Source organism: Haliotis rubra, unplaced genomic scaffold (genome assembly GCF_003918875.1).
Source record: "Haliotis rubra isolate DU_JTF1 unplaced genomic scaffold, ASM391887v1 Scf597, whole genome shotgun sequence".
Classification (NCBI taxonomy): Eukaryota; Metazoa; Mollusca; class Gastropoda; order Lepetellida; family Haliotidae; genus Haliotis; species Haliotis rubra.
Window position 1 is genome coordinate 117,706 of NW_025767298.1, and position 17,580 is coordinate 135,285.

The 17,580-nt window shown below is 39.7% G+C and overlaps 1 protein-coding gene across 2 annotated transcripts; it reads right to left on the reverse strand.

Moving 5' to 3' along the window:
• Positions 1-1,757: 1,757 nt before the first annotated feature.
• Positions 1,758-17,320, reverse strand: LOC124255194 (CBP80/20-dependent translation initiation factor-like). 2 transcript variants are annotated; one of them, XM_046689033.1, is made up of 7 exons: positions 17,228-17,320; positions 14,490-14,513; positions 13,525-13,888; positions 9,209-9,408; positions 7,800-7,891; positions 3,497-3,667; positions 1,758-3,452 (listed from the first exon to the last, which is right to left on the reverse strand). In XM_046689033.1, exons 1-6 carry the CDS (start codon positions 17,309-17,311, stop codon positions 3,532-3,534), a joined length of 900 nt encoding a protein of 299 aa, XP_046544989.1. In that variant the 5' UTR covers positions 17,312-17,320; the 3' UTR covers positions 1,758-3,452; positions 3,497-3,531. The 2 variants fall into 2 exon arrangements, with proteins under 2 accessions (XP_046544989.1, XP_046544988.1); XM_046689032.1 differs by having other exon boundaries at positions 1,758-3,667.
• Between the last annotated feature and the right edge of the window lie 260 nt (positions 17,321-17,580).

Sequence of the window (17,580 nt, forward strand, 5' to 3'; positions counted from 1 at the left end):
AAAAGTCAAGGAATTTTGATCTGTTTTCAAAAGTCAGGGAAAAGTCAGGGAAATTTGGTATTTCTCTGAAAGTCAGGGAAAAGTCAGGGAATTTTGATATGTTTTCAAAAGTCAGGGAATAGTCAGGGAATTTTGGGTTTACGTCAGGGAAATTTAGGGTTTTGGTCAGGGAAAAATAAGACTCAGAATGTCGCTAATCAGGTATGGTAGTAGTCAAAGTCAAAGATGCAGCACATGTTACAGACATTTCATGAAATAAATTACAGTTCAGATAAGAGATGCTTTTTAACATAACAGCATGTTTAACAGATAATTTTCCATTCATTTGTATACCGTTCCAAAATATTATAAATAGTATGATGGCTATGGTGGTTTCTTGCTAATTGTGAAAGCCCATTTTGGCCAAAAATACCCATATAAGTTTCATTGTTAAAGTACAGCATAGGTTTATAATATGCCCAATGTTCTGACATTTGCTGTTTATTCACAAAATTAAAAGTGGTTGAATGGTGTTCATAATCTAGTTGTCATGGTAGTACTGAATGTAAAGTTATATCTTGCATATATATTCTTTCCAAATACGCCATTGATAATTTCAACATTTTGTGATAATGAAGAAATGTGTTCCTGACTTTGATGAAACAATTCAATTAAATCATTAGTTTCACATTTATGCTCTTTGTCAAAAGCCTTTAATATAAAATTACAAAGTTTTCTGATGATATATTACTGATTTCACCTTAGAATATATATTTGATGGTCACAGTCACATGTAACTAACAGTAATATGTGACATTGTGGCAGGAGAGTCTAGGAAAAAATTCTTCATCACAAATATCAATGTTTTGGTTAATGTAATAAATTAACAAATACTGTGTGTATTTATGATATTTGTGAAGGAAATATCTTAACACGGTGGTTAGGACTGACTGAAATGGAGGAAGGAGGCCAGTTTTTACACTTGAATGGTCAGGGAAAAATCTGTACTTGTCAGGGAAAAGTCAGGGGAAAGTCAGGGAATTTTTTTTTTTTTTTTTTTTATTTTTTTTTTATTATTTTTTTTGAAAAAAAAAAAAAAAGTCAGGGAATTTTGGCCTGCCATGCCTGTGGGAACCCTGTCAGAAAACATCATCATAAACTAATGTATTTGTTTAAAATACTACATAAAAGCATAAAAGCCTCTGTGGCAACATCTCTTAATATACATATATCACAAACATTTACAAACAGAGAAACAAACAAATGTTTAAAGGAATCAATAAATTATCCCCATGGAAAAACACAAAGCATGAAAGGTCATTAAAAGATACTTTTCGACAACTATAATGACCAGACTAGTGTTGTCATGGAAACAAGAAAAGAAATTCATCACTATGGAAACTGACACAAGGAATTGGTTCCCAAGAAATAAATATTTTTAAACACAACTTAGGAGCCAGACATTTACCATGGGGAGGTGGGGGGTGGTGGGGTTGGGGTGGTATGGTTGTTTGTGAAATATGAAAGTCTCTTGGTGTGGGTACAAATTAAGTGTAAAATATATCATTCTTTTGCATTTCATCTTTAAGGAGAGGATCTAAAAGTACAAGAACATGAGAGCATCATCCATTTAATTAACCCGTGAGGATCCGGGTTAGAATACATCTTCAGTAACCCACGGTTGTCGTAAGAGGCGACTGAAGGAATCGGGTGGTCAGGCTCGCTGACTTGGTTGACCCACACATCATCGGTTCCCAATTGCGTAGATCGATGCTCATGCTGTTGATCACTGAATTATCTGGTTCAGACTCGAATATTTACAGACTGCCGCCATATAGCTGGAATATTGCTGAGTGCGGCGTAAGACTTAACTCACTCACTCATCAATTAATTTGTCAAGCGTTGGGGGAAGGATATTAGTTTATGTACATCTGTGCATTAAAGACCTCTTATGCTAACTCCACCCCAATGACTGGTCAACATCTTGACCATTCAAGGCTCAAAAGGGTATATCTGGGCTCAGTTCCACAAAGTAATCTTAGCAATAAGATGATCGTAACTCCCATACTTTAACTTAGGTTTACGATAGTCACGGATAGCGCTAAGATCTCTTTGTGGAACTGGTGTCCAGAAAGACTTTTATTTATAAAATGTATCCAGATACATTGTACTTTGAAACAAACACATCTAAACCCTAGCTTACTTTAAAAACATGAACATAAAACAAATGTCTTACCAAGGAGATACTGGACACAGAGAAGTGGATAAGCTTGAAATGAACTTTAAAATTAAGAAATTAAACTTTGTAAATTTAAACCCAGTGATTGCAAACTAGGAAAGGAAACAGCCTTCAGCCTTTGTGAAAAAACACCCTGCCCACATTTGATTCTGGTGGAGCGAGTGAGTTTATGTTTCAAGACATTTATCAATAGGGTAATTAGGCCAGACCAATTTTATTTCTTGTTTTACGGATTTTTGTCCTCCGAAAACCTAAAAGCATGTATATACATATACTGAGGGAAAATAATAAGGGACCACATGAAAGCACACATGTTCCTTTATTTTTTTCCAGGTTTCTTCACAAGCAATGCGATAGGAAGCTTGTGAAGAAACCTTGGAAAAAAAAAAAGGAACACTTGTGCTTTCATGTGATCCCTTATTTTTTTCCCTCAGTATATTATCAGTCATCAAATTTAAGGCCTTTTTAGGGGCTTTCAAGGCCCAATTAACAATTTTAATGAACTATAGAAACACATAGATAACACATAGGTAGTTGAATACACACAAGGTTGGTCAAATGTGGCACCGACCATCAGACGGAAATAAGTCTTAGATACGTCGCTGCACTGGGAAAGTTTTGCTTCGCGATGGAAATTCATTATCACTCATTTCAAGGTATTTTTATCATGTATTAGAACCTGCTAAAATCATAACTTGACAAGTATAGCTAAATATATGTCCATTATAGGCCAAATCACTGGCAAATAAGGCCGTTTTCAAGGTTAAAACAAATTTAGGGCCTTTTGGGATAAAATGTCCATATTTCAGGCTTTTTCAAGCCTGTGAAAACCCTGTACTACATCTCTGGATGAGGGTCCCATGTCTGCAGCACATTTATGGGATCCCTGGATGTGATATTGTCACACATTGTTTAAAGAGGCATAAAAACCATAGTGCCTCACTCATTCCAACTTATCCATGTCAGCTTCCCGACATTGAGTGTAAATGAGAAACACTGACACTTCTATCAAAATGAATGGTTCACTCTTTGCATCTATATATACCTCATCCCAATGGCTGAAACAAAGCTAAAAATTTTAAACAAATTATTTAAGATGAAACTGACAGTTGAACTGCTTTTACTTGCTCATAAAAATCGATAAAGCGATTGATGTTGGTGAAGGCTAAAAGAGTGAATGATAAAAACAGTGAATGATCAAACGTGAATGATCAAACTGATGATAAAACAGTGAATGATAAAACCGTGAATGATAAAACCGTGAATGATAAAACCGAATGATAAAACCGTGAATGATATGAGCAATTCTTTGATCAAACAACCATTCCAGACAGAATATCAGCCATTGTGTCGCAATAGAAACGAGTGACGTCATTTGGAGGTTCCTCAAACCTCCGACAGTAACATTCCAGGACTTCAAGGAGAGTACACCGTATTCGTGGTGATGTGCTGTAAATTAAAAAACACATTCCACTTAGAACAAGAAGACAAAGTCATCAATATCCCCCGCAACGGCAAAATACTCTTTATGAATGTCTACTAATTATGATTATGTCAAATGTTTTGGAGTGTATACAACAAAGTGGAAGGAGAGAATTGAAAGGTTTTTAAGATCTGCTCCAGAGAGGAGCACTACCACCAAATTCAGTTGAAGCCTAACTTGTTGCCATGGAAATGCAACAAGATGACATCCTCATAGTCACAGCCTAAGTCACGTTTCCATGGAAACCACAAAAACAAGTGTTTGCCACTGATGTGGCAATGTCCCCCGCCGCTAAAAGAATGGAATATCTATATTTACTACTTTTTATTTTTGGGTCACATACAAGATGCCTGAAATGACTGGTGTCTGCATAATCACCCAATGTAGGCTGTCAACATACGTGAAAACATTGGGTGCAATGTTTTATGAGATATCGCTTTTAAAAAGCGGTCAAAGTATCGTGGTGACCTTGAAGATAAGGTCAAGGTCACCCAAATAAACTGGTGTCTGTGTAATACCCCAATGTAAACTGTCACCAAATGTGATGACATTGGGTACAACAGTCCATGAGATATCGCGTTTACAAGAGTTTATAAAGTGTTCTAAGTGTCGTGGTGACCTTGAAAATAAGGTCAAGGTCACCCCAAATCAACTGGTGTCTGCGTAATCCCCCAATGTAGGCTGTCACCAAATTTGAAGACATTGGGAACAACAGTCGATGAGATGCTGTGTTAAGAAGAGTTTACAAAGTGTTCAAAGTGTCGTGGTGACCTTGACAATAAGGTCAAGGTCACCTAAATACAGTGGTGTCTGTGTAATCCCCCAATGTAGGCTGTCACCAAATTTGAAGACACTTGGTACAACAGTGCATGAGATATCACGTTAACAACAGTTTGAAAAGTGGTCAGTGTCATGGTGACCTTGAAAATAAGGTCAAGGTCACCCAAATCGACTGGTGTCTGCGTAATCCCCCAATGTAGGCTGTCACCAAATTTGAAGACATTGGGTACAACAGTTCATGAGATATCGCGTTAACAAGAGTTAGAAAAGTGGTCAAAGTGTCGTGGTGACCTTGAAAATAAGGTCAAGGTCACCCAATTCGACTGGTGTCTGCATAATCCCCCAATGTAGGCTGTCACCAAATTTGAAGACATTGGGTGCAACAGTTCATGAGATATGGCGTTAACAAGAATCGGGACGTACGTACGGAAGCGCGGACGGACGTACGGACGGACGTACAGACGCCGCTGAATACATATAAAATTCATATCTGGGTCTAAACCCCAAAAGGCACATCTAGGGATCATGCTTGACATGTGTACCAAGTCTGATGAAGCTAGCACGTATAGTTTAGGAGATCTGCTCCGGACAAGATGAAATCCTCGTAGCCACAGCCTAAGTCCCGTTTCCATGGAAACCACAAAAAATAAAATTTGCATCTGGGTCTAACCCCCTAAAGGCACATCTGGGGATCATGGTTGACCCGTGTACCAAGTTTGGTTAAGCTATCGCCAATAGTTTGGGAGATATGCTTCGGACAAAGTGTGACGGATGCACGCACGGACGGACAGGCGGAACTCGTTTCTATATCCCCCACAACTTCGTTGTTGCGGGGGATAATAATAAATGATACATCAACTGCGGAATTGTTATTGCATACATAAATATATATTTGTATTTATGATACATATTATGTTTGCCTCATAGTGTTTTTGATGCCGATGTACTAAGTACCCTTGGCCGGCAAATTGGACAAATTTCATTTGTTTTCAATAAGTTCACATTTTCTTAAACATAGAGATATTTGAAAGTCAGAGGATAATTATTTTTTACATTAACCAGTCCAAAGCCCTGTTCTACGAATCTGCCATCTTTATGCCAAGACTGTCCTAAATCTATAAGACCCTGTGAAGGTCCGGGTTAGAATATTGATCCTCAGTAACCCCGATTGTCGTAAGAGGCGACTAACGGGATCGGGTGGTCAGACTCGCTGACTTGGTTGACACATGTCATCGGTTCCCAACTGCGCAGATCGATGCTCATGCTGTTGATCACTGGATTGTCTGGTCCAGACTCGACTATTTACAGACCGCCGCCATATAGCTGGAATATTGCTGAGGGCGGCGTAAAACTAAACTCACTCACTCACTCACCTATACAGAATAACAAAACCTTTGTTTTATGACCCAAGCCCAGAACCTTGTACTGCTTGTAACCATGGCAATGATTCCATTTCTGTTGGCGTGAAACAATGAAACTACCACTGATGATGACTGATGCTTTAATTGACTTGAAGAGACAGCAATAAGTATGTAGGTGAGATTTTTAACTAGTGTGACAGCTTCACAGAAGTGTTACCATGGTTACAAGCTGAATAGAGGTGTGAAAGTTGCAGGGAAAATAGCTTCTTCTTATTTTGGAATTTTACAAACTCCATACATTTCAACTACTTTCAATCTTAACCTCAGAAATTTTAAATGGCCTATCTCATGTTTTAAACTCTTATTATAAGCTTTTACCCTCTGGTTGTAGATATCTTATTACCAATGTTAAATCTAAGAGAGCAAAGCAATCTTTTATTCCTGTTGGTATATCTCTTTTAAGGCAATCTTAAAGATTTTGTTATCTGTTGTGTTAGGCTTGTAGTTATGGTCATTATAAATTGTATGTTTCTCTCGAGGGTAATATACGGTCTTATGTATGCCTCTTTGTAGCAGTGTCACCCGAGCCGGTAGGCGAGAGATAACACTGCTACAAAAAGGCGTACATCAGACCGTACTAGCTGAGGGAGAAGCATACAACATATTTATCTTACGGCCATGTAATTAAATGTACAAAATATCATTTTTTATTTTATTTTAAAGAGCGCTACCGACTATATGACATGTAAACCAAATGGCGTCTGCCTCTCGACTGGATTTTTAAAATCAGTGAAACATATTCTGACAAGCTTAAAACTGCTATAAAAATGGTTAATTATGTTAAAGTTGAGTGTGCAAATGATTCAATATATGAAATAAAGCAGTGAAAGTCGGTAAACTAAATGTGTACATTGTGAACTCAAAAACAGCTAATCAAACGGTTTTCAAACTTCGGGTACTGCATGCATCATATTATGACATCATACGATTGTTAGTGATACAGCTTCTCGGCGGAGAGTTTAGTGGTTACCGTGACAGCGGGTAATATTTTTTCCAGTTGTCACCCTCCTGTTAAAGCGTCATTGACCAATGAAATTAAAGTATTTCACATGAAAGTGATATAAAACTTATTACATTTATGTCTTAAATATTATTGTCTATGTTTGTATGTCTGTATGTATCATGCTGTCTGTTTCATCATGTCATATACCTCTGGGGTAATAAAGAATTATCTCATCTTATCTTAGCCTAAAAAGGGGCGGTGGGGTAGACTAATGGTTAATGTGTTTGCTCGTCTTGTGGAAGACCCAGGTTCGATTTCCCACGTGGGTACAATGGTGAATATTGCCAAAAGCAACGTAAAACTAAACCCACTCACTCACTTCTAGGCTAAATTGTAAACCAATAGTCACCGTGTTTTTTAATCTAAATTGGTTCAAAAACATGATCGAATGGTATTCGATGCCCGGAAATTGCAAGACTATTCACTGCGTATTGACACTTACAAATATCGCACACCATTGTATTGTTGCGTCGTCAGCAGTGGTGACGTCATTCAAATCATATTGTGACGTAAAGTCGGAATGATGTCACAAATGAGCAGTTCCAGATGCTACCATGGTAACCAGCTGAAACGGCCAGCTGATGACACTTCACTGCTGTACCCGTACTCGATGTCAGTGAGTGCAGACAGTAAAACCCATGTGGGCCTTTTGGTTTACTTTTGTGTTTACAATGTCGATAAACATCATGTGTTGGCCAATTTCCAGGTCTTATTGAGTATTTGAAGCACAGAAATATTTCATTTGAAACCTCAACGCTGTCGGTTCCAAATGAATTCCCACGCTTCAAATACTCAATAACACCCGGAAATTGGCCAACACATGATGTTTTTCTCCTAAATGAAACTCAGTGACATTTGGCTCCCAAGAGCCAGCTAATTCAAGACAAGTCTCACCCATTATTCACTATCTTCGTCCGGACTTTTTCCATGAGTTTTCCGAGTCTTTCACTGCCGATGTCATCTATCTCCTTGCCAACAGCTTGTAACTGTACAGAAAAATCAAGATTTTGTATATTTGTTTGTTGTTTAATGCCACACTCAGCAATATTCCAGCTATATGACAGCAGTCTGTATATAATTGAGTCTGGACTAGACAATCCAGTGATCAACAGCATGAGTGAAAGTGAGTGAGTTTAGTTTTACGCCGCACTCAGCAATATTCCAGCTATATGGTGGCGTTCTGTAAATAATAGAGTCTGGACCAGAAAATCCAGTGATCAACAGCATAAGCATTGATCTGTGCGATTGGGAACCGATGACATGTGTCAACCAAGTCAGCGAGCCTGACCACCTAATCCCGTAAATCGCCTCTTACGACAAGCATGGGTTACTGAAGGGCCTTCACGGGTTCAACATCATGAGACCCTATCTACACAGTTTGGAAACGATGTGTCAACCAAGTCAGCGATGCTGGCCCCCAGATTCCGTCAGTCGCCTGTTACCTCAAGCATGGGTTACTGAAGATCAAACTAACCCAGATCTCCATGGGTGTATAACTCAGAGTTGAACAAAGTGGGTACATGCTTTGCCATTGTCAGATTATGACGATCAGAGACACTTCCTGATGAGACACAAGTGCAAGTATACACATGCAATGTTCCAGATAAATCCCAGATGTACATGGATGTAGCTGAATGCATTATGCACACTTGCATCTATCTTGATGAACCCCAGAGATATATAGATGTACGCACAAATGTGAGTTCTGTACACGCAAATGAAGAGAATGGACACATAAAAAAAATTAACTGCGTCCAGAAGGACACACAACATTACTTGTACCCACAACACATCTTTGACTTTGTGTTTATCTGTTTCTTTCAGAGCAGTTACGTACATCATTTCAGCCATCAGTCCAGATTATCAATGATTCATTCCAGGTTCGAAAGTAATGATCAAAATGTACAGTTCTCCACACTGTTACTTCACAGGACTCTCAAATTGCCTGCAAGGACATTAACAGTGTAGGAAAGATAGCCCGAGACGGGTGAATTTTGTGGAGGACGGGTTAAAAAATATCTAGTGCATCCTCATGTCGGGTCAATTTTAGCAAACCAATGACATATATATAATGATTATAACCTTTTTGAATATTTACTGCCGAAGGTGTTTTATTTATATTTGGAGGACAGGCTAGATTTTGGCAGGACTGGTAAAAAATTTGACCTGCCAGTCCTGTGGACAGGCTAGATTTTCTACATCTTTCCTACACTGACATTAAAACTAATAATTTGGGGTCCCGAGACCCAGATGTCTGTGAGTCATGGTAAACCCCTGGATGTATCTAAATGTACAATACACACCTGCAACGTGAGGAATTCACACTCGTCAGCCGTGGTGTCCGTCTCCTGCTCCAAGATCATCTCCATGCTCTCACAGATGGGACCGACCAGCGGCTTGAACAGCTCCCCCGTCGCTGTCCGCATGTGGTCGAACACTTGGCACAGCGTGGCCAGGAAACCCAGGAATCTCACAGATGAAGTCTTTCTGATCTCTTCTTTATCTGTGATGATCACAAGGTGGGTGAAAAGAGGTTTACAGAGTATCAGGGGTGGAAATAACCCATTGCCCGACGTCCGAGTCCAGTGTTTTTTTCTGTCAGGCAAGCAAATTCGTATATCACACTGTACCGGTGTCCAGTTGACTTTCCAATGTTAATTATGTTGTTTATTTAAAAAATTCAACAAGAAAAACGGCCGGTATAGTGGAAAAAAATTCAGGGCAAGTGATTTCACATGTGCCACTGTACCGGAGTACACTAGCAATTTTATTTTTAAAGTTATTTCCACCCCTGAGTATTGATGATTATTACACTTATCCGGCAATGTGTATACCTGTATTTGTCTGGAATAATGAGGGTGTAACAGAATGACTATTTCACGTATATGGTGAGTGAGTGAGTGAGTATGGTTTTACGCTGCTTTAAGCAATATTCCAGCAATACCACAGCAGGGGACACCAGAAATCATGTATATGGCAATGTGACTCACTGACACACCATGCCAGGTATAGAAATGCATGGTTCCGACAATTTTTTTATACCAGGGATAGAAATACTTTTTTTTCTAAGTGTGCCTTAGGGCACCTGACAAATATTTTAGGTGTGCCTTTCAGAAATTGAGTATGCCCACGTTTTTAGAAAAAATGACAATGATGATGATCATTTGAAATTTATTGTTAAATAAAGAAATGGGTTTATGAGCATTCAAATACGTATGGTATTATTTAATTTGGAAAAAAATAATTGTTTTGGGGATTAAATGACTAAATGTGAGTTATGTCTCTGAAAAATCAGGTGTATCAAAAGGGCACCGAGAACATTTTTTAGCCGTGCCATTTCAATAATTACCGTGCCATGGCACACTAATATATGGGGTATTTCGAACCCTGTATACCCTTGTGAAAATATGCATGCCCATACCTTTTCACATTTCAATTTACTGTTTAATAAATCAGTAAACATCAGTTAATCCTGTATATTTGAGAGCTGGAATTCTTGAACACTATTAAGACTGCAAGAATAGTTCAGTTTCATTTGTCCTTGACCCATGAACTAACCCCAAAAACTATGTGATCATCCAAAACAGGATATCCCTGGAATTCCAATGGATTCACCCATGTTAAAGGCCGGGCACAAACCTCCAAACCTCCCGTGGGTTTCCAAATAGTCTCCCATTTGCTACTCCTCAGCAGTGAAGATGTTATCAGCCCGTGAGTGACAAGGCTGTAAGGGCTATGGGTGCCTGGCAAGAGCCTGGCGATGTCAAAGGTTAACCTTGGAATTTACTACTCAGGGCTCCAGATAACTTTTGGGGGTGTGAGTGTACTTACACATCATATTGCAAGTGGAGGTGTACTGAGAATTTTAAGGAGTACGGACATGTATTTGTTTAAGCGAGTTGATGTGGTTTGTCTGGACGATTCATCGATCACTATTTCCAACCATGTATTTGTATTTGAAGACGCGTGAGAAATAACTGAGCGACAAGTGTGATGCGCGAAATGTCAGGTCCGACTGGATATAAATAGGAACAGTGTAGTTTTTAGCCTATCGAAAAATGGTGACGCAAATCGTTGCATGGTAAGGGATTCCTACTGTCGGGGTTTCCTTATGTGTCAAATCGTGTTTTTAAAAGAAACTTCACGGCGATCACGAATGTATTTATGTGTGTACACGATACGCTTGAAATCTTATATTATGTCGTACTTAATTGATTTTGAGGCGTACATTACGCCTGTACGCCCCTTATCTGTAGCCCTGACTACTAGAATAAACATGTGCCTTATAGTAAATGTCCAACAACCCTTTCACTACATATTTGATGACTGAAGAGATTAATTAGATTAGCATATATAAAACATCAAATTTTACTTATTCTGAATATACAATCTTCAGCAAAGAGATGTCAGCATCAGATAAGTGTACAACCCCAGCCCTGCACAGCATGGTGTCAGGGGAGTGGGGTAGGGGGGCATTGTCCCAGTCTGCCTGAAATATGAAACCCTGAATGAAACATTTCCCCCACTCCAAGGCTTGTTTCTATGGAAACGCACCTCCTCTGGCCACCTGACACAGTGGGAAATTCAAATCTGGATTTAAAAATGAGAAATATTTTTTCAATATGTATGTTTTGTAGACTCTCTGCATCCATACTTTTTGCTGTGAGTCTTCATAACATACTTCTTTATACCATGACTTTTTATCAGCCTGAATCGGTAAGTCAATTTTGTGATATTTCATGGAATGTACTTGAATACTGCATTGCTTAGTATCAAAAGACAGCTTTGACAAGGCAAGGAGGCCACACCCCATCTGTGTATAGATTTGAACCCCAGCCTTTAACTTTAAGCTGTGAGACTGAGAGCGCCACCGATATACTGTTTGATAGGGTGCTAATATAGGTCTTGAATCAGAGGAATCACACTTTCCATTAAATGAACTTTGGTTATTTTCATTTCTATAATTTTAGTCATGCCGCAGGGCACACAGAAAAAAATTCATTTATGCCATTTGAATATTTACTGTGCTGTGGCACACAAATTAAGCACTATTTCGATCCGAGCATACAATCAGTTAAGTCTTACGCCGCACTCAGCAATATTCCAGCTACATGGCGGCAGTCAGTAAATAATTAAGTCTGGACCAGACAATCCAGTGATCAACAGCATGAGCATCAATCTACACAATTGGAACACGATGACATGTGTCAACCACATCAGCGATCCTGACCACCGATCCCGTTAGTCACCTCTTATGACAAGCATGGGTTGCTGAAGATCAATTCTAATCCGGATCTTCACGGGTCCCAACAGTTTAACATGATACCTGACTCAGATACAGCTACTAGGGTTGGATAAAATGATCGTCAATAGGAAAAATCATTAATGATGATATGAAGATTATGTTATTGACAATATCATACAAACTTTTGTGATAAAATAAAGTTTAAATTTACTCACACTAGTGGTGTTCCGATTAATTGAAATAATCGAAGATTGATCGCAGTGACCAAACGACCAAGCAATCGATCACATTTTCTCATAATCGAACATAAACGATTTTGGAACTACTGTTTTAGTCTTTGAAATACTTGACAATGGAACATATCGTTGAAGTTGTCAGGGCATGAAAACGTGTTTAATTCTTAGAAAACTCACTTCACTAACTGAAAATCCATGACTGAATATTTCTTGAAGACTCCGGGGAAGTTTATGTTCATGATATATTAGTCATCACTTTAAAGTAGCAAGTTGCATCATGTTATACATATCTGCAATAACAACCTGGACCAATTGTTTCGATGATTGTTCGTTGGTAATGAAACAATCATCAATTGTGAGATTTCAACCAATTCCCAACACCAACTCACACAATACACAAAGTTAGGTTGTTATTTCTGGGATGCTTCCAAATTATGTTTAGGACGTTTAGGTTTTGTTAGCAACCAAAAATGTTGGCACTCACTTGTGATGTGAAACATGTTCAGTTCTTCCAGACTTTGTTGGCATTTTTGCTCAAAGGTACTTCTCCGATATTTATCGGTGATTCATCAACAGTTAGTTAATGATAATCAATATCTATCATCTGTGTCGATAGCCAGCCCTACAGCATACTGACTCCAACTCCAAGCCAATCAGCTCTTGTTTTATCCCTTTAGTGAGTGAGTGAGTTTAGTTTTACGCCACACTAAGCAATACTCCAGCTATATGGTGGCGGTCTAAGTAGTCGAGTCTGGACCAGACAATCCAGTGATCAACGGCATGAGCATCGATCTGCACAATTGGGAACCGATGATATGTGTCAACCAAGTCAGCGAGCCTGGTCACCCGATCCCGTTAGTCACCTCTTATGATGAGCATGGATTGTTGAAGATCAATTCTAACCCGGATCTTCACTTCACTACTTGCTTCTGTTGTGTTTTGTGCTTGACTATAAGGGATAAAACAGACCCATGAAGGTCCGGGTTAGAATTGGCCTTCAGTAACCCATTTGTGTAGATCAATGCTCATGATGTTGATCACGGAATTGTCTGGTCCAGACTCGATTATTTACAGACCACAACCATGTAGCTTGTGTGGCGTTAAACAAACAAACAGACAAAACACAAAATATGTGTACCTTTAAAATCTTTCTGCAGTAGTGACAATATACAGTTTCTAAACCTGGTTCCTTCCACTTCAATCCCAGCCATTAGGTGACAAATGATGGCACCAGACTTGGCGAAATCGCGGTCACCGAGGCACTTCTTATATATCATCTCTGCAACTTTCTTCAAGTCCTCCCCACTCTTGGTGGCGTCAGTCGCCAGCTCGTTGATTTTCTTCAGATCTGACTCATCTGCATCCAGTTGTAGGCTACGCAGCGCTTCCTCTACGTCGCTGAGGGTCGTTGTTGACAATGATGGGGAGGGTGAGGGTGATGGTGACTTGGCGTTCTGATCGCCATTGTGTTCTTTGTTCTTCTCTTCTTCGGCTGTTCGAATCTGGAACATAATTGTACCACATAGTACCATTATTGACAGCAGAGCAAACTCAGCCTGTGACTTTATCCACTGGTCTGTAGCCCCTGGCTAGTAAAATTTCTTACGGTCTTGTAAGATCAGCTTGTACAAACTTATGTTCTAATACCAATATTTACTTGCCAAAATAATACAGCAACAATAATGATAATAATATGGCCACTTACTAGCGCTGGACTCCTGGCTATAAGAGCATGTAACATGATGGACATTATGATGATTATTATTATTATGTTTTACAGATTAAAGATGAAAATACAGCAGAGAGGGTTCGGGTGTTCCTGGCACAGTCAGGCTGGTAAGGTTCATCATCAGCTCAGGGCCCTTGCCCCCTCTACACGCAGCCCAGACAGCGAATGGGAGTTCTCCCAGGAAATGCTGCCTAGTCGAACCAGTTGACTTTCCAATGTTAATCATGTTGTTTGGGTAAAGATTGAACAAGAAAATCATCCGGTATAGTGGAAAAATTATCAGGGCAAGTGATTTTACATGTGCCACTGTACCGGAGTACACTAGCCTGGATATACACAAAAGTTTCAACAAAAATAAATAAAATAACACTCACATGACCAAGTTTGACTAGAAGAGCCTGAAAAAGAGAACAGTTCATTTACATAGCTGGAGGTGATTGACCATTAAACATATTTTGTACATTAGTTTCATTTGTTTACTGATATGAGGTGAGGTGAGGTGAAATTGGGTTTTACGTCGTCCTTGAGAATATTTCACTCATATGACGACGTGCATGCGTGTGTATGTGCGGCTGCTTGTACTAGCCCAGACTGAATCTGGTTTTATAGTGCTAGCTCACTGAGATACCACGCCACAGTGAAGCATGAATACCCCACTCAGACACGTTATACTGACTCTGAGCCGACCAGTCCTTGTTGTACCCATTAATGCCGAGAGCCAGGCAGGGACCAACAAGTACCATATTTTAACGTTTTCTGGTACGACGCGGTCGGGGATCGAACCCGTGACCTTCCACTCTCTGGGCAGACGCTCTATACTGATATGAGACAGCTATTGATTGGTTTGAACATATGTTTTAAGTAGATTATGAAACTTCGAAAGATACCAAACAAACTAATGCTGTCACAAAACAAGGCTGCATTGTTCTTAAATGTTATAACCAGTACAGGAGGAAACGTGTACGCGAGACGGTCCCCCGTTACGCGTACAAGTGACTACCTGAGAGGGGGTTACTCATTCGCGTGACTGCTGATTACAGACAGAGAAATTCTGCATGTCACACAAAAACGCGATAACAGTCTGCATCCTCAGCCACATGACTAGAGATGTTTGGTCCAGTCAATGTTACTCCACATGATATTTATCTGAAATCTACCTGAAATGATGTTTGGACACATGTTCGGGGAAGAAAAATTACCCATGGATGGTCAACCATTTAATCCTGATCGATTACTGTAATATAGGGCAGCATTTATATTTTCTGTGTTTCTCATTGCCTGACCGACCCTAATTTTATTGCCGACCCAAAAATCAACAACTTGAAACCAAGTCCTACTCCAGGACTACGGACTCTATCACAAATAATCCATGCTCGTGCACCAGATTGTTTAGCTTTCTGCGCATGCAGCCATTTTCTCCTCAAATATTGAAAGTTGATTCAAATGTATTGAATTTCTGTAAATTGTGTTGGGAGTTATTCGCTGAAAAGGGTAGCTGATCCATACACTATCTCACAAGTTACCCTATTGATCGTAAATGGGTGCCTGAGGATCGTCAAGGGGTGTTTGATTGGTAAGTTGTGCCCAACCCAAAAGATTGTGAGGGGATGTTTAATCGGAGAGGGTACCTCTAACATTTGTATACTCACTGATTATTTTATTCATTGATTCAGCAAATTGAAAATGACCAATATTTCACTCATGATTGAAACATTTGTTTTTCAAAATTCTGACAGAGGACATCACCTTACGTCACGTGACTTATTGTTTATTGACATCTAGGAAAGCAGACGACGAGATGTGAGAAGGCTGGTGCTAACAGTATCTCTTTTTACATGACATTTTGTAAACCTAAAATTTGGTATGAGGCATCTTGGGCTATTTATCTCAGTGTAATGCAGAGGTTCAGAACATTTTGTCAGCGAGGCGAGGCAATGTGTGTACATCAAAGGTACTGTTTCATGACGTCATACGGTACCAGATTTGATTACACAGATAGAAAATAATTACTGCGATCCACGAATTTAGGCTACGGTTCTGTAACGATCTGGAAGGGGATCCATGGGATGAGGATAGCATTGAGTGCAACCTACGTTAACACTATTGACTAACATATCCAACCCTAAAGATCAAATAGGTACCAGAGACCTGTGAGTGAGTGAGTATGGTTTCACGGCGCTTTTACTTTTGCTGAAGGGGTCGTTGTCGGCACGGGTACTACAGATATGTACCCCAGGTACGTTTCTGTATACAGAAACGTACCTTGGCCATAATGAGAATACAGAAACGTACCCTAGGACGATTCCATTCCCATTGTGTCGTATTATTGACCGGAACTGTCATACTGTTGTATTAGATACATTTGATTGCGTTATGTAAGTAATGAGAATACACAGTAACAGATATTTTGCGATGCACATGAATACCACTCGGAATCAGTTGAACGGGAACAACTACATACGGTTTCGCTTTTGGATTGCGGAATATGGACTCGTCCGCCTTTTAGGGTACCGGGTACGTTTCTGTATTTTGACTTTGTTTAGGGTACATATCTGCATACAGAAAGGTACCTGGGGTATGTATCTGTAGTACCTGTGCCGACAACGACCCCTTCAGCTTTACTTTTAGCAATTATTCCAGCAATATCACAGGGGGGAACACCAGAAATGTTGGGAATTGAACCCAGGTCTTCAGCATAGCGAGTTGACGCTCAAACTGTATGGGTACCCCACCTGAGATCTGTGAAGCCAGACCCAGAAGTCTGAGTATGAAGCGCTGAGATAACGTGCGACCAGCAAACTTCACTCTTGTTTTGTAAACAGCTGGTAAAATAATGATCATCATCATCAGTATGATGATCATAGTGGTTATAAAAACGGATTCCAATTCGCCACGACTTAAACAAAGAGAAAATCCACTTAACAGACATCGGCAATCACATCATAAAAACACTATTCAGTTCATACGAGAGTCCAGAATGATAAACAAAGAAATGATCTGATCGAAAACCGAACAAAGCCCATGCCGGTAGCATGTGCCGATTGATCCAATGAATGATACATCGATAACAAATGAAAGGTACATAAAACAGAGTTAAATTCTTTTACGAAACCTGGTAATCTCCACTTCCGGGAGCGACTGCAGTCACGTTGCTTGATAGAAGTCCTCTTCCCCTTCCCCAGCCTCGGCCCGCCATCTTGGAATAGCTCCACTTGATGTAGTTTCGTATCCGCTGTGACCCAGCTCCACAACTGTGCATGCTACCAGATGATACCCTCTGGACAATGCTTTTTGGGCTACTAGACTACGGCAATTCGCTGCGGAGAGCTTGTAGGAGTGTGTCAATCTCATTCCGGCAGAGAAGTAAGAATGTATACAAGTCAACAAGTAACCCAGTCTTCCCGCCATAAATGTTTGGAAGCCATGTTAAGATTAATTAATGTCAAAATATATCCAAATGACAAT